Raw genomic sequence first — 21,326 nt, 5'->3', positions numbered from 1 at the left:
CCCATTATAGCATCAGAGAGACTGCACTGAGTTGGGAGGAGAAGAAACGAGTGAGGAAGGTGAATGTAAATTATTTCGGTGAAAACCATACCTGCACAGATGACCCCTGCGTCTTCATGATGGCCACAGTTGTGCACACCCCATCCCAGACTGTGGCAGCTCAACAACGATGACTCTCCCCCTTCACAGTTGACATTGTCCATTAGAATCAGCCCTTTTCCGTATCCAAAGTAGGAATTGGTGGTGGAGGATATTGCTGCCCCACAGCCGATCTGCCGGCACACCACTTTGGCATCATTCATGTCCCAGTCGTCGTCACAGATCGTTCCCCAATGTCCTCTGTACTTAATCTCTACTCTACCCTGACATGAGTTGTAGCCATTGACTAATCGAACGTTGCCCTCTCCTGTAAGAAGAAAAGAGAACTTTTTATTACTAGAGACTTTCTCATGAACCTGGGTTTAATTAATTCGTAAGGTACATTTTACAAGATAGTAAGAGTACTTCTATGTGGATTAATGAGATTATACTCAGGAATGAACAGTTCCCTGATGCTAAAGGATATTCTCTACCCTATCTTTTCCCATCCATTCTGTGGATGTTAACTCTTGATGAGGATTATTGACTCTCGACGACAGCAATGGAGAGAACTCTTTACCAGTGACGGTCCACTTCCCACTGGCCAGTGAGTGACAGGACACCTTACTTCTTCTCATCATTTTTTCCAATCCTGATGAAGGGTCTTGGCCCAAAACTCTTTTCCACAGATGCTGCCTGACCTGTTGAGTTCCTCCATCATTTTGTGTGTGTTGCTTGGATTCCCAGCTTCTGCAGATTTTCTTGTGTTTGAGCACCTTGCTCTGTCACCTTCTAAAATTTCTAACTCAGGGAATTCTATGGGAATAATTTCTTAAAGTGATGCTGTACTGTAGAGTTTTGTTTATGCCAAACTTAGCATTTAGTCTGATGGCCAAAAAGCTCGATTTTGGTTTCATCAGGCCATAGAAGCTTCTTCCAGCTGACTTCAGAGTCTCCCACATGCCTTCTGGCAAACTCTAGTCAAGATGTTTTGTGTGTTTTTCTCAGCAGTGGCTTTCTCTTTGCCACCCTTCCATAAAGCTGCGACTGGTGAAGCATCTGGACAACAGTTGTTGTATGCACAGACTCTCCCATTTCAGCCACTCCTCCAGAGTTGCCATGAGTCTCTTGGTGGCCTCCCTCGCTAGTCCCCTTCTTGCACGGTCACTCAGTTTTTGAGGACGGCCTGCTCTAGGCAGATTTACAGCTGTGCCATATTCTTTCCATTTCTTGATGATTGACTTATCTGAACTCCAAGGGATATACAGTGACTTGGAAATTTTCTTTTATTTATCTCCTGACTTGTGCTTTTCAATAACCTTTTCACAGAGTTACTTGGAGTGCTCTTTTGTCTTCATGTTGTAGCTTTTGCAAGGATACTGACTCGCCAGCAGTGGGAACTTCCAGATACAGGAGTATTTTTCCTACAATCAGTTGAAACACCTTGACTGCACACAGGTCTCCAAAAACAGATCTCTATTTAATTACGTGACGTCTAAAACTAATTGGCTGCACCAGTGATGATTTGGTGTGCCATATTAAAGGGTGTGAGTACTTGTGCAATCAATTATTTTGTATTTTATATTTGTAATTATTTAGATCACTTTGTAGAGATCTGTTTTCACTTTGACATGAAAAAGTCTTTCTCTGTTGATCAGAGTAAAAAGAAAGCCTAATTAAATCCATTGTGATTCAATGTTGTAAAACAATAAAACATGAAAACTTCCAACATGAAAACTGTCATGTAGATGTTCGAGGCACTTTCACTTCTTTCCCACATGGCCAAGGGCTTCTGTCCACCTTTACACAATAGAATCTACTTTGCAGCAGGGCAATTACACACAATATGAAACATAGTAATAACATTGGAATTGTTGTATTTTTGTAATAATTACCTTGAATGTATTCCCACACCGATAGCTTGCTTTCATTTATCTTGCTTATAGGTTTAGAACTGAAATCTAAAAAGGGAAAAAGATAATTTATGATTACCCATTGAAAAGATGACTTGACCCCGAGGTTTGTATCTCTGTACATTTATCATGACAATCCCTGTCTACATCATGGAGATCCGAAAATCTGTTACCTGACCTCCTGGCAGTAACTGTGACAAAGTAGCAATCACAATCTTCCCACGATTTCCATTCCTAACTGCTGGAAATAGAATGTTACTTAAATAGTTCTGGTGGGTCCAGAACTATCTGAGATACTTGCTGGGTAGCTGGAATATGGGGTAGGGAGAAAGGAGGGAGGGAAGCAGTTGAAGGTAGTTGGAAGTGCATTGGGGAGTAATCCTGCCTTCAATGAGGGGCTCTAACAACCAGCTTAAAAGACAACATTTTAACCTATATGACAAATATCTGGATGAGCAGAGTTAGGACTAGAAACGGTCCTTCCCTCTTCTTACACTCTTTCCTATGTTACTGATATTGAATTTGCCTGGTGCCCAGGGTGATGAAAGGTGAACCAGGCAGTGAAATTGCTGATGGGTGAAGTTCCCTAACCCAGCACGCCTTCCGACACCAGAAGCAGCTGTGGGAGAGGGGTGAAAACAGAATTTAAGCACCCTCCCATTCTACACTTGCGGAAATGCTTTGATCCAGACTGGCACCCAAAACCATCTCTAGATCCTGTGGTCAACTTATTCCAAATCCCATTTTGTGGTTTTTAAGGAAATTTGTTGAATCTTCAGTCCAGCAATTCTGCTGTATCTCCAACTAAACATTTTGAAAGATGATGCACACTGACTTTTATGCTGCTTACACTGATTCCTGGAAATGGAGAGAGGTTCTGAGTCAGAGTGTTTATATTATGAAATATATTTATTTTGTCTCTCATGGAGACAGTGAATTGAATGGCTTTATTCACAGAGATTAACTTCTGTGACTGAACTCTGTGTGAATTTTAATAGTTAAAGTTATTGTTCAAACTTCAAAGTCTATTTTATTATCAAAGTAAATATATCAGCATCTTCAACCCTGAGATTCACTTTCCTGTGGGCATACTCAGCAAATCTATAGGATATCAATGAAAGATCAACCAGAGTGCAGAAGACAACAAGCTGTGCAAATAGCAATAGATAGTGAGAACACGAGATAATGAGATAGAGTCCTTGAAATGAGATCATTAGTTGTAAGAACATCTCAACGGATGGGCAAGCATGTGTAGTTATCCACTTTTGTTCAAGAGCCAGATGGTTGAAGGGTATCAACTTTTGAACATGGCAGTAATACAAGTCCTGAGGATCTTGTACCTTCTACCTGATGGCAGTAGCGAGAAAAGAGCATGGCCTGAGTGGTGGGGATCTCTGATGATGGATGCTGCTTTCCTACAACAGCATTTCATGTAGATGTACTCAATAGTTGGGAAGGCTTTACCCATGATGGACTTGTGATCATTATTTTCATTGACGTGTGGAATACAGCTCACTTGTACAGTTGTCATATCTAACACCCTCTACATCTGTTACCAGAGCTTCATTATCCCAGCCAGCCCTACAATTTGATCTTTAGTTGTCTGCAACACAAAATGCCCCATTTTTGAGTGTAACGATGAATCTCCATCATGTTTCACCCCAACACATATTACAGCTTATTTGCTTGGGCCTTTTGACTACCAGAAGGAACAAATCTCCAGGTTTACAAGACCAGAGGTAGGGTGAGGGAAGTTGAATATTCCTTCAACACCGATTCATCAGATCCTGGCTGCTGTAAATGCTACATGTTCCCCTACCTGTCTACAACTCTGCAAGGAAACCATCTATTGGTATTGAACGGTCCCCTTGTATGTCAAATGGGTTCTTGCTCTAATATTCTACATGGTTATGGTCTTGTGCCTTATTATCTGCTTACACTGCTCTTTCTTTATAACTGCAACACTTAATTTTGGTTTCTGATGTCTCCCTTGTACTACCTCGATGCACTAATCTGGGTGAATGGCATGCAAACCAAAGTTTTTCAGTGTACCTCAGTACACATGACAGTACTAAGGACAATAAAATCATTAGACCATCAGACATACTGTAGGAACAGAAATAGACCATTTGGCCCATTAAGTCTGCTCCACCATATCATCATGCTGACCCATAATTTCTCTCAACTCTGTTCTCCTGCCTTCTCCCCTTAGCCTTTGACCCCTGAACCTATCAATCTCTTCTTTAAATATACCCAATGACTTGGCTTCCACAGCTTTCAGTGGCAATGTATTCGTAGATTCATTATCCTCTGGCTAAAGAAATTCTTCCTCATCTCTGTTCTAAATGGAGTCCCACTATTCTGAGGCAGTGCCCTCTGGTCCTAGACTCACCCACTATAGAAAAAATCCTCTCCACATCCACTCTGTCTAGGACTTTCAATATTCAATAGATTAAACGAATAATCAATAACCTATATCCTTACCTGTTCTAACTTCCCATTGGGTACTGAGCAAATTCAGCACAAAATGGCAGTGGATGTTTGTGAAAACATTTCCACATCATTTATTAGAGATCAATGTAACAACTTGATAATTAGTCTCTGTTGCAATGAAGGATCCGCAGGTATTTTGCAGGATAAGAAGGAGAAGCTTGGAATCACAGAGAACGGATACAAGCCCAGCAGGTCCATGCAGACCTATTTATACCAGTCCTACACCTATTCCACCAGATCCTCCATTCCCATCAATGGCCCCACACCTAAACACTAGGGATAATTTAGAATGGGAAGTTAATCTACAAAGCCACATATCTCTGGTTTGCGAGTGGCGACTAGAACATACAGAGGAAACTCACCCAGTAGGGGAGCAATGTGAAAGCAGACAGCACCTGTGGTCAGGGTTGAAGTAGGATTTCTGGCCCTGAGGGGCAGCAGCTCTCTCAACCACTGCTCTGTTCTCCTCTTGGAGCTGGGTCCACAGTACTTTGACACAGAGCCACAGATGGTGAATTCAGCACTGATGACCAAAACCTTGGTGGAAATTTCAATGTTTACAAAGCAGATAGAGAGAGAGAGAGAGAGGGGGGGGGGGGGGTTGATGGGGAGTTTTAAACAAGGGATTCCTGAGTTGTAAGCAATTCAGCAGACCTCTTGGCTGATATATTTGCGTTACATCTTCAGATTAATTAGGTGCATCCCAGTTCTGTTCCCTTAGCACGAATTCCCTACCGAAAGTCATTTGTATTTCAGATCACAACAACTGATGACAGGCAGAAATACAGAACCCTGCTCAAACCTACTTTGGTTCTTTTGCCCATTATCTCAAACCTGAATTCTTTTCTCTACTCACTCACCAATTATTGTCTCATGTACTGTACAAACATAGAGGCGCCGCCAACATCGCGCCTCTCTCCCAGATCAACGCAATGGCTTTTACGCTCAGTTCGATGTCGCTAACTCTGAGCCTCCGAGGAAAGCCACCACTACAACCTGCAACCTGGTCGTCTCTGAGACTGAGGTACGCAGACGCTGCCAACGAGTGGACAGTCGCAAGGCTGCGGGGCCAGACGGCATCCCAGGGCAAGTACTCAGGATGTGCACGGCACGACTGGCAGGTGTGTTCTCAGACATTTTTACTCTCTCCCTCTCCCAGTGTAGAGTGCCCTCCTGCTTCAGATTATCCACTATTGTCCCTGTACCAAAAAAGACCAAGGTAACATGCCTGAACGACTGGCGTCCTGTCGCACTCACTTCAATATAAGCAAATGCTCTGAGAGGCCGGTCAAGGATTACATCTGCAGCTTGCTACCACCCAAACTGGATCCCCTACAATTCACCTACCGACACAACCGATCAACAGTCAACACAGAAGCCACTGCTCTACATATCGTCCTTACACATCTGGAGAAGAAGGATGCTTTTGTGTGAATGCTGTTCTTGGACTACAGTTCAGCATTCAACACCATAATTCCACTCAGGCTCGACAGGAAGCTCAGGGATCTCAACCTTCACCCTGCCATGTGCAGCTGGATCCTGGACTTCCTATCAGATCACCGGCAGGTGGTAAGAGTGGGCTCCCTCACCTCCACCCTTCTGACTCTCAACACAGGAGCCCCTCAGGGCTGTGTATTAAGTCCCCTCCTTTACTCCCTGTATAGCCATGACTGTATCACCACCCACAGCTCTAATCTGCTAATTAAATTTGCCAGCAACACCACATTGATTGGCCTTATCTCAAACAATAAGAGGTGACCTACAGGGAAGAAGTCATCTCTCTGACACAGTGGTGTCAAGAAAACAACCTCTCCCTCAATGTCGCATAAACAAAGGAGCTGGTTGTGGATTACAGGAGGAATGGAGACAGGCTAACCCATATTGACATCAATGGATCTGGGGTTGAGAGGGTAAACAGCTTTAAGTTCCTCAGCATCCACATCAGTGAGGATCTCACGTGGTCTGTACACACCAGCTGTCTGGTGAAAAAGGTTCAACTGCGCCTCTTACAACTCAGGTGGTTGAGGAAGTTTGGTATGGGCCCCCAAATCCTAAGAATTTTCTACAGGGGCATAATTGACAGCATCCTGACTGGCTGCATCACTGCCTGGTATGGGAACTGTACTTCCCTGAATCACAGGTCTCTGCACAGAGTGGTGCGGACAGCCCAGCGCATCTGTAGATGTGAATTTCCCACTATTCAGGACATTTACAAAGACAGGTGTGAAAAAAGGGCCCAAAGGATCATTGAGGACTCGAGTCACCCCAACCACAATCTATTCCAGCTGCTACCATCTGGGAAACGGTACCGCAACATAAAAGTCAGGACCAACAGGCTCCGAGACAGCTTCTTGCACCAGGCCATCAGACTGATTAATTCACTCTGATTTGAGTGTATGTGGATGTTGCATTGACTGTTCTAAGTATTATAAATTATTATGATTGCACATTACACATTTAGACGGAGACGTAATGTAAAGATTTTTACTCCTCATGTATGTGAAGGATGTAAGAAATAAAGTCAGTTCAGTTGAATGGATTTAGTGGAGTGGATCGTGTAGGTCAGGAGTCGCTATGATGAAAGGGGTGTGGGATCCTGAGAATGTGGCTCCTTGTTCCACCACCCATTATTTACTTTGCACCATAGAACATGGTTGACATGGTGAGGGCTGGTTGGGCTAGCTCAAGATAATAAGGATTGTTATAGGAAGGGTAAGCATACTAGAATAAGACTCGAATGATTTGACAAAAACATTGCAATCGAATGCAGAATCTTCTCAACAGAAACACATTTATATTGTATATTGACAGCTTGAGGTCTCTCACATGAGTGCTATCAACCATCATTTGACAGGTGTTTATACTAAAGGGGATACTGAAGGATTTGGAGTTATAATAGATTTTAAAGAGCATCTTAGATGAGGAAAGATGGTAATGCAGAGATTTAATGATGGATGCTGAGGAGGGATTTCTAAAGTTTGAAATTTGTCAACAACAGTCCTTGCGCCAAAAAATTGAATGGTTAAGATTAGTTATGGGCAAATGGTTGGACCTAGGCTTAAGTTACAGATGGGGGAGAGTGAAAACTATGGACTGATCTGGAGTAAAAATTTGAAGAGATATTCCTTAATCGGGAGACTCTGTAGGTTAACGAGGGAAATGGTTGAAATGGTTTAATGTAGGTTGACACAAAAGGAAGAGGTTGAGGTTTGTAGAGGAAGGATATTGGAAGACTGAGAAGTCAAAAGAGGCACTTGTTTAAGTTCTGATTAACTCAGAACATGGGGCTTTGATAACTGTGCAACTCCTGGGTCTAATATAGAAATCTAATTTTTTACCATTGCATATGACAGCCACGTCCTCGTAATGGTTGCAGTTGTGGACGGCCCAGCCCAGGCTTCCACACTCCATCAGTGACAACTCTGTCCCTTTGCAGTCCACGTTGTCCAGCAGAATTAACCCCGTCCCCTTGCCAAAGGGCAGGTTTGCTGCCATAGAGAGGGCACGGCCACACCCCAACTGCTGGCAGACTACGCTGGCATCCACAATGTCCCAGTCGTCATCACACACTGTGCCCCAGGTGCCATTGTAAAGAACTTCCAAAAGCCCTTGACACGGATTCCTCCCCTTCACCAAGCGAACTTCTGGCAATGAAATGAAGACAAAAGAAGTGTGAAAACCGTTGACCTTCTTTTAAAATGGAGGTGTATTTTTTGAGAACTTTCTGGTTTGTTTCTCCAATCGTTCACAAAGGATCATAGAACAAAAAGAGGAGCAGCACAGAAACAGGCCTTCTTCCCACAACGTCCATGTTAACAATAACGCCAAAGGTAAGGGGAACAAAGGAGAGGACGGTGGGAGATAAAACAAAAGGACGATGAATTACACTTTGGAGCACGCTTCCAAAGAGATGATTGGATAGGTGCATGGCTGAGTGGCATATGGAGGGCTAAGGACTGGGTTCAGGTTTATGGGATTTAGGCAGAAGACCAGGCCAGGATGGACTAGATCGGTCAAAGGGCCTGTTTCTGTGCTCTATAATTCTGTGACTTCACTCCCTTAGACCATTACAGAGTTTTCTACAGCAAATGGACACATGTTATGTGCAGTCACTGTTGTCGTGTAGGAAACACTGCAGCCAATTTACATGGTGCAAGCTCCGCAAAATGGAAGGTAATACTGACCACATCAGCTGATGAGCTGTAATGCTGATTGAGAGATGCACAAAAATCATACCGTCAGAAGTAAACTCAGGACTGACTCAAAACTTGCAATGTGACACCTGGGTTATTTAATCGCAGTGCTGGTCGTCTCCAATAAGACTGAGCTGACCGCTATCTGGCACTCACTCATGAGAACAGGCATGGTAACAGGTGACTAATGTCCTGATTCTCGACCACCTGCTGAAGGCTCAAGGGTTAGGTAATATTCACCACGCGTAAACACTTGAGAAGCATCATTCAGAAGAAAGGACATGAAGCATTCGCTCCCTCCAGCCCTAGCTCACAGTGGTTGCAGTCGGTATCAACTCTGAGATGCAAAACAGCTTCTCATGGGTTCTGAAAGGGCACCTCCCAAACCTGTTCCACTTAGAAGCCCAAGGAAGGTGGAACATGGAAACTCCAACACAGCTCTAAGTCACTCAACCAGTTGACATAGAGATGTCTTGCTGTCCCTTCTTCATCAGTGGGTCAAAGTGATGGGATTTCCTACCAAGATATATCATGGAAGATCTTAACCATTTGCTCCCTGCAAAAGTTTAAGCTGGCTTCTCAAGGACAATTAGGGAGGAACTGGCCAATGACCAGTGAATGAAGCTTAGAAATAAAGGAAGATGTTAATCCAATGCATTTCTCTTACCTATGGATGACAGGGTTGCTGTTGGAGCATCTAAAATTACAGTGGAAAAACACCATGTTAGTTCTGTGAGACATAAACAAGGTTTTAAAATCTCTGTAAATTACCAACCAATGTCATCAATGCAGAATTTGTCTCTCAAAATGAAAATTACACATGTTCATGGGCAATCAATAGAACAATCAAAATGCATGCAGAAATACAAGCATGTTTGGCAAGAACCTCAGCTGCCATTTCATTGCTGTAAGTTTATATGTGGGATGTGGAGAATTAAAATAAACATGTTACAAGGGTTCCAGTCCTGTGGCCTTGTGTTTAGAAAGCATCTTGTTAATGAATAAATTGAATTGAAATCATGGTTCTGTCACAGGTTGAGGCTATCCTGGTGCAATTGGCCAAAAGCCGCAGATGCCAAAAATTAGAGGAAGGGAGAGGAGGAGGAGGAAGAGAAGGAGGAGGAGAAGGAGGAAGAGAGGGAGGAGGAGAAGGAGAAGGAGGAGGAGGGGAGGGAGGGGGGAGGGAGAGGGGAGGGGAAGGGGAGGGAGAGGAGGAGGAGGGGAAGGGGGAGTAGGAGGAAAAGAGAGACACACACACACATGATCACAGGATGAACATGCAAATTCCATACAGGCAGTGGTGGGAATTGAACCCAGGTCACTGGTACTACATGGCATTGTGTTAACCGTTACACTACTGTCCACCCATGGGGATGAGGAGAAAATAAAAATGTGTAGGATTAATGTAAAAGGGAGATGGATAGTCAGCAAATATTTGGCGGGCTGAAGGGCCTGTTTTCATGCTGTATCTCTCACTGACATTATGACTCAATGGCTTTGTTTGACCCCTGTCCGTCCTGGGATTAGGTCTGCAGTGGAGCCATTGGTGAGGATTATCCAAATGACTCCTGCACTTTAGCGTTGGATATCTCATCTCCTGGTACAACATGACAAGATGGTGCATCAGTTATTGTCTGCATGTCATTTGAGCATCTCTCTCTACAAGTTCTCTATTCAAGCCTAATCCATGGGTTAAGGTTAAAAGAAATGTCAGAGGACATCTCACTGAAGAAATCTGGGATTCAAATTGAAAGTTGTGAAGTTTAGACAACTTCAGAAAAAACTGCTTTGGTGGCAACGTCTGTCTGAGGGTTCCTCCTACAACTTTCCCACACTCGTTCAGACAAAACAAAAAGAAAACAGAGAATTGACAATGGATGTTGCCTTGTCTATCCACAAATAACACATGCAGTGGATGGAGCACTATTATGAATGGGTTTGTAAGCTGCTGTAGGATCTTCTCCAATTCTGGTTATGGACGTTGTGGAAGAGAATATCCTTGTGCTCCAAGGTTTTTGCCAAGTTATGCAGTGTTGGCGGGGGAAGAGTTTGGTGATAGCAAAACAAACAGTCCATTGCCTGACTCTTCCTTTGCCTAACAAACAAAAGATATCTAGACATCCTCTCCATTTGCTAATCCTCATCTAGCAGGGAACCAGCACTCAGGCTGAAATGAAAATCACTACTGGGCTTTGATAATGCAAACTGGTTCTCAGTAGAAGCTTATCAGGTTTGTCTGACCATTCAGAAAACTGTTAAAATCGGAAACAAAAGATGAGGTGAGGACTACAAGAAGGACTTTACTCAGAGTACTGTATACTCCAAACTGCTGCGTGTAACTTCACAAAATCAGAGTTGTATAGCAAGTTTAAAAGGATAACCAGGCATTAGCTCAGTGCAGTGGTAGTGATCTATCTCATCAGAATTTTTAGCTAACACAGATTATTTCTAATCTCCTTGAATTATGACCCTTATACAAGGGGTAATGATGACTTACACCAGCAAACATTCTCATATTGATCAGATTAACAAACTCAGACTATTGAAGATGGGATCAATAGAGTCTATTTTTGCATCTTGAACTGCAACTCTTTCCAGGGTCTGAGGCTCCTAATTTCTTTAGATGTGAGCATGAGTGCGGTATTGTGAATGCCAAATACAAAATCTGCTGACAAACCATTCACTTTATATCCTTAATTAACCCAATTCTGCACAATGTGTATGTAAACATTGATTTTTAATCATCTTTACACTTTGTTCCCACGCCTATGTATATGTAGGCATGTATATTCATTGAGGATATGTCTGGGTGTATGTGTATGAGTGTCTTTAAATCAAGGAATCTTTGTGACAATATTCATAAAATTAAATTATTGTAAATGGGTGCTTGCTAGTGCAGATGCAATGTGTCTTCTTGTGGTGTACGAGTCCATGACTACAAATCTATATGCGTCAATACACATTTAAAATATTCAATGTATGGTTTCAAGATAAACTACTTACTTGTGACTTCACGCTTTGAAACATGAGCAGTTTCTGAAAAAAATGAAGTTGGATGTAGATCTCTTAAGCGATTAATTTGACAATATCTCTCCATGAAACATCAATATTGAGTGCCAGTGTGTTCTACCCAATCCAATCATTACGACAAATTTATCCCATCCGCACGTACAGCAGGACAACTTGGTGCTGCGCTTCCTAACTCTGGATTACCGTTCATACGCTACCTCGGTCCCTCATGTTTGATCAGGTACTTGGAATGGCCACCCAGAACATTCAGGAAATCAATAAAAAAACAATGCTGTTGGGAGGCAGGGGTAGGAACAGGGGAATTGAACAGATTGGGTAGTTCTTCCAGAAAACCAGCATGATTCAATCACCTCATAACAAGTTTTAGGATTCTAAAATCATATTTGAACAGCTACTTCTTCTGAGATTTGTGAGCTTTTCATCTTTCAAATTCACCCTTTTGGTGTCTCAATCTGCTGGAAGAACTCAACAGGTTGTGTAGCATCAATGAGAGGAAAGGAATTATTGATGTTTCGGGTTGAAACCCTGCATCATACATCCACCCTGATGCAGGGCTTTACCCTGAAACATCGACACTTCCTTTCCTCACACAGATGTTGCCCAAACCACTGAGCTCCTCGAGCAGACTGCTTGTAGCGCCAGATTCCAACTCCTACTGTCCCGCCTCTCCATTGTATGAACAAAAAGACTGCAGTTTCTCTAAGAGACAGCAGAGGGCACTATAGGCTTTAAAAAAAAATACAAAGTCAGCTCTGGGCTATAAATGGCTGGAAATTAAACTTTTCCAGGAATTTACTTCCTCTAACACTCAGTCCAATTACTTTATTCCTTTCCATCACCTTAAAAAGACAGAACCAGGAAAAATGCATAAGGTGTGGAAACTGCAGATACTAAAATCTGAACAAACTACGAATTGTTGCAGGAACCCAACGGGTTGGGCAGCATTTGTGGTGGCGGGGTGGGGTGGGGATGGGATGGTCAATGATTTGGGATGACACCCTTGATATGATGCTGCCTGTACCCCTTCTGCTCCTTTAGTCCTAATGCAGGGTCTTGAATTCCCCTTTCCCCCTAGAGATGGTGCTCAACCCTCTGAGCTCTTCCAGCAGTTTGTTCTTTGTTCAGAAGGTCAGAGGTTTTTGTTAATGATGTTGATTGGGGCAATAATTAGACTAGGCAGACTGGTGAAGAGGGGCCAACATTCACTGGGGGGTGGGGGTTGATGGGTGAGGTTGGGTGATCCTGAGCTAGGGTGATGTAGGGTTGATAATGGTCTGGAAAGATCGCTTGCTGAAGTTTGGGGAGAATGTGGAGAATTTGGACAAATGTGTGCACTGATTTACCCCAGGGTGCGAGCCAAAGACTGGGGAAGTGGGCAGGGGGAGGGGGCTGACCAATAGACAGGAACGTAGATTAGGTTATTGGCCTTAGGTGAGGGCTTGAGGGTCTGATGTGTCTCCACAAGGCCTTGGGGGAATTGCAAGGTTATATTGAGTTGCATATGGCATGGGGGATTGGGGAGAGGGCTGGGGTTGGTTAGGAGTGGAGTTGTAATCTGCTGAGCCTGCCAGAATGGCTATTCAGACGCACGAGCTGACACTACGTGTAAAGATCTAGTTATCCTGAAAGCACCAGGCTTGGCTATTCTGGTAACATCTTAGTCTTAGTGCTGCAAACATGTTTGCAAAAGGTATGACATCATACCATGCTCCACCAAGGTGGAAATGTTCATAACTGGATGCCACACTAGGAAAGAATCAATTTTCAATTTCATATTGCTGTATAAAGCATCTTTCTTTATGTGATGGGATTTCATAGTCAGTGGATACCACCAGAGTGTCAATCTGCAGGTGAGAGATGTTCAGTATACAGTGCTATGGTGGGAAGGTTTAGCTTCTTGCTTCAGATGAGGAACAAACAATCCTCATCGCAATGACCCCTATCCATAATCACCCACGTACATTAAAATGTTGGAGACACAAAGGACTGCCGATGTTGGAATTCTAAACAATCTGCCGGAGGAACACAGCAGGTCAACCGGAAGTCCTGACCCAAAACGTTGACAATTTCTTTCCACAGATCCTGCTCAATCTGCTGCTCTTCCAGCAGATTGTTCAGCATTACATTAAAATGTTGCTTAGGAATGGCATTGCTGTCCTTCCAGAAACCCAAGAGTTAATTAACACTGGATAAAATAACTGCTGTGATAAAGAAGTATTTTTGGAAAAATTAGAGTTATTACCAGCTGGTCAACTGGGTGGTTCATTGGCAGATCAAACTTAACCCCAGTAAGTACAAATGATGTATTTTAGGAAGCTAGTATGGGTAGGACACACACCGTGAATGGTAGGGTCATAGGTCATACTGAGGTACAGAGGGACCTTGGTGCACAAGTCCATTGATCAATAAGATGGTGGTGAGGGAGATAGATGATGATGAAGGCATGCTAGATACTGGCCTTTAGGTGCTGAGTAGAGAAAATAAGACCATGGACATCAAGGCATAACTTTCTAAAACATTATTTAGGAAACAGCAGGAGTACTGTGCACAATCTTGGTCACCACACTCCAGGAAGGACATGAATGCACTGGAAATGGTGCAAAGAGATTTATCAGGATATTATCCAGAATGGACTGTTTTAGTTAAGAGGAGAGACAAGTTTGGTGGGCCTGCAGCAAAGTAAGTTGAGGGTAATCCTGAAAAAGAATACAAGATGCAGAGGATGGCATAGATTGGGTGGATGGTGAGAAACTTTCCCCCAGAATGAAGACAACTAAAAGTAGAGGGAATGGATTTAAGAAAAGGAATAAGAGGAAAGAGGAACATAAAGAAAGAAATTTTCACCTGACAGTGTTTGCGATCTAAAACGTGGTGCCTGAAAAGGTGCCAGAAGTCTTCTCCTTACTTTTAAAAAGAACCTGGATGTTCAACAGAGTGGATGAGGCATAAAAGGATGCAGACCAAGTGCTAGTAAGTGGATGAATAGAGACACAGAGTTGATAATCAGCATGAATGTGATCGGCTGAAAGGCCTTTATCTGTGCTGTATGACTCACTCTAAAAGGTTTTTCTTAACATTTCAGTTAATCAGGAAAGCAGTGAGAACGGAAAATAAACCTGTCTCTGAATTATACACCATTATGCGGAGACATGGAGCGGATATTCAGCTATGAGCTGGATCGAGTGGTCCACTGCAGTCTTTACAGATCGTGACTGCATCCACTCCCCCTTAACTGACTCACTCAATTTCCCATTTCCAATGTTTGTTTTTTAATACTTAAACTGTAGGAAGAAAATGTAAAGAAAATAGGAAACTTTAAAAGTACTCCTACTAATCTATTCAGAGTTACATATAATGCTTCAATTTTATTGAATAACTAGTGCTGAGGAACATTGCTTCTCCTGGACTGAAACTCCAGCTCAAGGTAAAAGTCTTCCATCACCCATTCCCTCCAGCTATCAAGTTCTTTCTATATATATTTTTAAAATCCATATAATACTGGCACATTCTATTCCTTTTTTCCCCTCAGGACATGTCTCTTATCAAGCAAATCAATCCAATAAATGTTTTTTTAATCCTACTGCAAAGCAAGTAGATTAATTCCATGATATCTTCACTTCTCACGACTTCATGACCCCACATCTGTACCCAGCAATATAAAATTCCCAATTCTCCTCTTATGTTTGAATGGTCACTTCATCGTAGTCCTATGCATCTACTAGTGCCTACAGGTCACCTCCCTCTTTCTCTACGCTTTATACATTCAGATACCTGCATTCTAAACCAGCCATTATCATCAACTGGTCTCACAATCTGCCCTCAGCCAAAACTGTGCTCACTATTCGAGTGCTCTCTCTAGCACTCTCTACCTCACGCACCTCATTTCTCTCTTCTGCTGTGTATCTCTTGCCAATTTAGTTTAATCCCCTCACATCCCAAGTAATGAACTCACTTATGGTTCAATCACAATTTGTGAAAGCAGTTGGCGACAGGATCCTGCTTTCATTTGAACCATTTCCATAAGCAGAGCTTCACATAAAGGGAAGCCTGTTTGCTCCTTTATAAGAGTAATATTGGGAAGGTAGTTGGAACAAACCATTTACTGCCAACAGCCACGAATCTCCGGTGTAGAACTTCAAACTAGAGGTTCAAAGTAGGCTCTTACCGTACAGTAATGCCTAACAATATACTCACCGGGGATGCCAAAACGAATCATCAGAAGAGTTAGAGAGCTGATGAAGGCGTATAGTAGGAAGAGAGAAAGTCTCCATCTACTTTTCTGAACAAACACACAGTGACCCAGAGCCATTTCCTTCAGTTGAGGTAGAGCAGTCCTCTTAATCGCACACTGCCGTCAGCTTCTCACAGCGGGGCTTTGCCTGCACTGAAAACAAACACAACTGCTGAGTTTTGAAGTGTAGACGGGCAATACTCTTTGATGGATCCTATCACCACATATTGATCCTTGGCAATAGTTTAACATAGGCCTACACTCAGGGGAAGTCTATACTGGTGAAGAATCAGTGACATTGGGTACCTGTCCTCCTAACAATGGTGTCTGCTGCCTCTGTAAGGGAATACTTTGTGGCTCAAATGGAGAAAAATGAAGGAAAACTGCACCAGAAGGGGCTATTATCTATACCGATAAAAGATTTAATTTCAGATCAATGACATGAGTTCAAAATCAAACATGTTTTAACTTAGAGAGGGGGATAAGGATGCAGCAGCCAAAATATTTGCCATCTCTCTCAATCACTGCCATCGATAGCAGTGTAACAGTTAGTGAGTCATTATTACAGCTCAGGGCAATAGAACTTGGAGTTTAATTCTAGCACCTTCTGTAAGGAGTCTGTACATTCTCCCTGTGGAATATGTGGATTTTTTCCAAGTACCCCCCCGGCTTCTTCCCACAGTCGAAAGACTATAGGAAGTGGTACAGTTGACGTTTCGGGTTGAGACGAAGGGTCTCGACCCGAAACATTGAATGTACCTCTTATAGATGCTGCCTGGCCTGCTGCGTTCACCAGCATTTTTTATGTATGTTGCTTGAATTTCCAGCATCTGCAGATTTCCTTGTGTTTGCATTTTTAAAGAGCAGTATCTGTGTTTGATTTGCTGCTGTTGTTTTATTCTGAATTGGAGCATTTAGCCTTGGTTTAGTCTTCTCTCTAAACACTGTCTTCCAGTTCTAAAAAAGCTTATGGGCTTTATTACTGTTTTTTTTTTCTCCTGTTAGTCTCCCCTCTTGTTGTGAAAGGGTGACATCACTCTGTCCCTGTATAAGGGAGGGAGACAGCCTGTGGCATGTTGAATTGCCGGGTGAACCATTAGTTTTTTGTTGTACTGCAGACCGTGGTCTTTCCTGGGGGCTTTGCTATTGCTTGCTTGGTGGGTGATGCTTTTTGCTGAAGTGAGTGAGGGAGGGGGAGGGGGCGAAGCTTTGTTGCCGTTTGTGTGGGGGAGTGGGCAGGCTTTGGGGTTCTAACGTTTTTACTGTCACTCATTTTTTTCGGGCACTCTTCTGTTTTTATGGATGTCTGCGATGAGCAAGAATTTCAGGCTGTACATTGTGTACATTCTCCGATATTAAATGGAACTATTGAAGTATTGAACTTCACTACAACCCTCAAAGTACATTGGAATAAAAAAATTCACTTTGTTGGCTTCATATTTTATTTTTATTTGCTTAGATGTGTAATAGGAATTAAAATTAACGTTAACACATACAAAATGCTGGAGGAAATCAGCAGGTCAGGCAGCATCTATGGAAATGAATAAACAGTTGATGTTGCGGGCCAAGACCCTTCCTCGGGGCTCGAGGAGGGTCTGGAAGAAGAGTTTTGGCCAAAACATTGACTGTTTATTCATTTCCATAGATCCTGCCTGACATGCTGAATTCCCTCAGCATTTTGCATATGTTGCTTTGTATTTCCAGCATCTGCAGACTTTCTCATATTTATATTAATTAACTGTTTATTATAGATACATGATTACTTCTGATTTTATTTTGAGGCATTTAGAGAGCCAACTTTGTCTTAACTTTGTACATACAAAGGATAGGCACTTGCAAAGTTCCCTTCACAACCTCCAGACTTGCTTCTAAGTAGTTGCATACGCATGACAGAAATCCTACTTACAAGTGAGATTTGAGAAATGAAATGAGAGCAAGAGTACTGAAACTCCAATCCTCAGCACCTGATCTTGACTGTCAGAGATTAGAATATTGACAAAAGGGGCCATTCAATTTAAGTCTACAAGAACAATCTAGCCAGTCCCATTCCTCTGTTTATGGAAAATTTTAGGAGGTTTAAAGGGGTCTGGCTTGTCACCAAACACTCTAACAAACTTCTAGAGATGCACTACTGAAAGTAGCCTGACTGCTTGCATCTTGACAATTTGAATACTGTGCATAAGAAAAAGCACCATCACACGACGTCCCTCCCCACCATGTACCTGAGGCACTGTTTTAAGAAGGAAAGACTCATCATCAAAGATCCCCACCATCTGGCCCATGCCATCTTCTCACAGCTACCAGTGGACAAAGAGGCGCAGAAACCTAAAGTTCCACTTATCAGATTCAAGAATAGTTACTTCCCTGTTACAACCTTTTATGATCAAAAGTGACATAGATGTTAGGAAAGCTACCCACTTCCCACCTCCTGAAGCCCAGTGCTGTTATTAGTTCTTCCAATTATATTGGCAATATATTCAAAAACCCTTTTGCAGAAGTCACTGAACAAGAAGATTAAAAGATGTGCGGAGTCTCACAAGCAAGCGAAAGTCTACAGGTGCTGGAAATTCAAGCACCGCACACAAAATGCTGGAGGAACTCAGTGGGCCGGGCAGTATCTGTGCAAAAGAGTACAGGTGACGTCAGTCCTGCGAAGGGTCTTGGCCCGAAACGTCAACTGTACTCTTTTCCATAGACGCTGCCTGATCTGCTGAGCTCCTCCAGCACTGTGTTTGTGGTATGTGGAGACTGTAGAGAAAACTGCACAGTACAGCACAGAAGCAGCCCGTAAAGCCCTTAAAGCATGGTCCATGCTGAATGTGTTGTCCAGGAAGCTAATTCTATCTGTCCACATTTGACACATAGCCATCTAAACCACTTCAATCCACGCACTTACCCAGAAGGCTTTAAAATGATGCCAACACTGTATACCTGACTTAACCACTATTTCCGGCAGCTCAATCCAAATACACATCACCCTTTCGTGAAAGAACTGGCCCTGATGTCGCCTTTAAATCTCTCACTTTTGAGCTTAAACCTATGTCTCTTGTTGTTAGCTCCCCCTCCCAGGGAAAAAGACGACGTGCTTTCACCCTGTCTATGTCTCTCATGATATTACATACTTGAATCAGGTCTCCCCGTGCTCGGGAGTAAAGTCCTAGTCTATATGTCCTCTCCTTGTTATCAGGCCTCCATCAAATTCTTGTAATCAGATCCCGGTAAATCCTTTTTGCATTCTTTTTAGTTCAGTAATATATTTCTAATAACAGGGCAACCAAAATGGTACACAATACTCCAGATGCAAACTCACCAATGCTGCATAATATATACTGCATATATAACAGCAACATGACATCTCAACTTTTAGACTCAGTGCCCTGACTGATAAAGGCTAAAATGTCAAACATCTTCTTCACCACCATATCGATCTGAGACACCACTTTTAGTGAACTTTGCACTTGCACTCCCAGTATTCACTCTGTTCCATAAAGTGCACCAGGGCCTGACCATTCACTATACAAGTCCTATCCTGGTTTGACATCCCAAACTGCAAACCTCACATTTGACTGAAAGCCATTTACCAATACTCAGCCCAAATCTCCCTATAGTTTTTCGTAACCTTCCATGCTCTCTGACACTATCTATTTTAGTAACTTCCGCAAAATTATGAACTATGCCTAAACATTCACATCCAAATAGTTTATATAAATTACAAACAGCTAAGATCCCTGTGGCACACAATTGGACAAAGGCCTCCAGCCTGAGAAACAATTATCAACCATCACCCTCTGCTTTCTACTACTGAGCCAAGAGTGAATCCACTAGCTCCCCATTGATCCATGTGATCTCACCTTCAAGACTAACCTTGTCAAAGGCAAGGTTCCTCATAGCAAGGAAGTCGTGCATGTTGCTACCATATCTGTTTCTACCACCTGCAATGGCAGCACATTCCAGGCAAACCCAACCTTCTAGGCAAAACACTTGCCTTGCTGTCTCTTTTAAAATTACCCCTTTTACCTTAATGCTAATCCCCCCACTATTTAACCATTTTCACTCTGGGGAAAACCTCTGACCATCTATGCTGTGTGTAGCTCACATAATTTTTTATACTTTTAACATGTTACCCCACAAACTCCAACAATGTAAATTTGTCCAACACCAATTTACAGTAAATACTCTCTAATCCAGGCAACATCCTAGTGAACCTCTTCTGCACCCTCCCCAAAGCCTCCACACCCTTATAATGAAGCAACCAGAACTGCATACACATTCCCAATGTGGTTAACTAACGTGTTATACAGCTACAACATAACTTCCTGACTTTTATAGTCTCGTGAGAGTATTCTAATATCATCCTTTTCATTTTCCTATCAATGATATAGCCCACTTTTGCTAAACTCGGAAATATTCCCCATCCTCAGTGTGACTATTTTCTTTGCGGAAATATCATGAACCTTTTCTTTTGATCTAATGAAATCTTTCACTTTGCCAAATTTTCAATTTCCACGTTGGGCATTTTTTCCCTTAAAATGATAAATAATTCTAGCAAACTATATATTACTTTTTTTTTAACATATTAGCTACACCTGTTTATCATCAGGTTATTAAAGTTTCCCAACCTACTGAAACCAACTGTCATGCTTTATTCAGTTTATTCTGCATTATTCGTTTCACATTGAATGAAATCAATTCCAATCTTTACATAAAGTTCTATCACATTGTAATCCCTGTTTACAAAGGTCCTCTTAACTATGAAACTATAGGAGAATAAAAATAATTTTTTCTCTCATTGCTTCCTCATTGATCTAGGAAAGCATCTCATATACACTTCAAAAATTTGCCTTGACACCTTTACAGATTATTTTACCCTGTCTATATGCAGAATAAAGTCTCCAATAATTATTTAATTACTCTTTTTTATAAATAATTTTCTGTTGCATAACTCTCCACAGGGTGCTACTGTTATTGTTTAAGAGCCTGCATACAATTCCCACCAAAGCAACACACACAAACTGCTGGAGGAACTCAGCAGGCCAGGTAGCTTCTAAGTGTAAACAGTTGATGTTTTAGCCGAGACCCTTCATGAGTCCTGATGAAGAGTCTCAGCCAGAAAGGTTGGCTGATTACGCTTTTCCATAGATGCTGCCTCGACCTCAGAAGGAATATGCAGGACAAACAGCTTGACAAATTGAAGACTCCTCAAACAAGGAGGTTTGATGTTTCGCTCCTGGACAATCAGTCCTGGTGAGAACTACAGAAGCGATGAAAGGTTCTCGGAAAGATTAAAGTCAGAACTGGACAACTCTACTGCACAGTGGAGAATGAGTCTGATGTCATCTGGAGATGACGTATCGATCTGTTGCGGAGAACAGCATCAATTGTTAGAGA

The 21,326-nt window shown here is 42.4% G+C and overlaps 1 protein-coding gene across 1 annotated transcript in view; it reads right to left on the bottom strand.

Annotated features, from left to right (window-relative positions):
* Nucleotides 1-19,844, bottom strand: part of LOC140187649 (scavenger receptor cysteine-rich domain-containing group B protein) — a 43,743-nt gene extending 23,899 nt beyond the window's left edge. The window contains exons 1-4 of the mRNA XM_072243170.1: nt 19,790-19,844; nt 7,782-8,128; nt 2,087-2,105; nt 92-406 (exon numbers count right to left, since the gene is read on the bottom strand). Coding sequence (XP_072099271.1) covers nt 92-406; nt 2,087-2,105; nt 7,782-8,128; nt 19,790-19,844 — 736 coding nt within the window. The remainder of the gene's footprint in view (nt 1-91; nt 407-2,086; nt 2,106-7,781; nt 8,129-19,789) is intronic.
* Between the last annotated feature and the right edge of the window lie 1,482 nt (nt 19,845-21,326).

Source organism: Mobula birostris, chromosome 25 (assembly GCF_030028105.1).
Source record: "Mobula birostris isolate sMobBir1 chromosome 25, sMobBir1.hap1, whole genome shotgun sequence".
Taxonomy (NCBI): domain Eukaryota; kingdom Metazoa; phylum Chordata; class Chondrichthyes; order Myliobatiformes; family Myliobatidae; genus Mobula; species Mobula birostris.
This window is presented reverse-complemented; position numbering and strand designations above follow the sequence as displayed.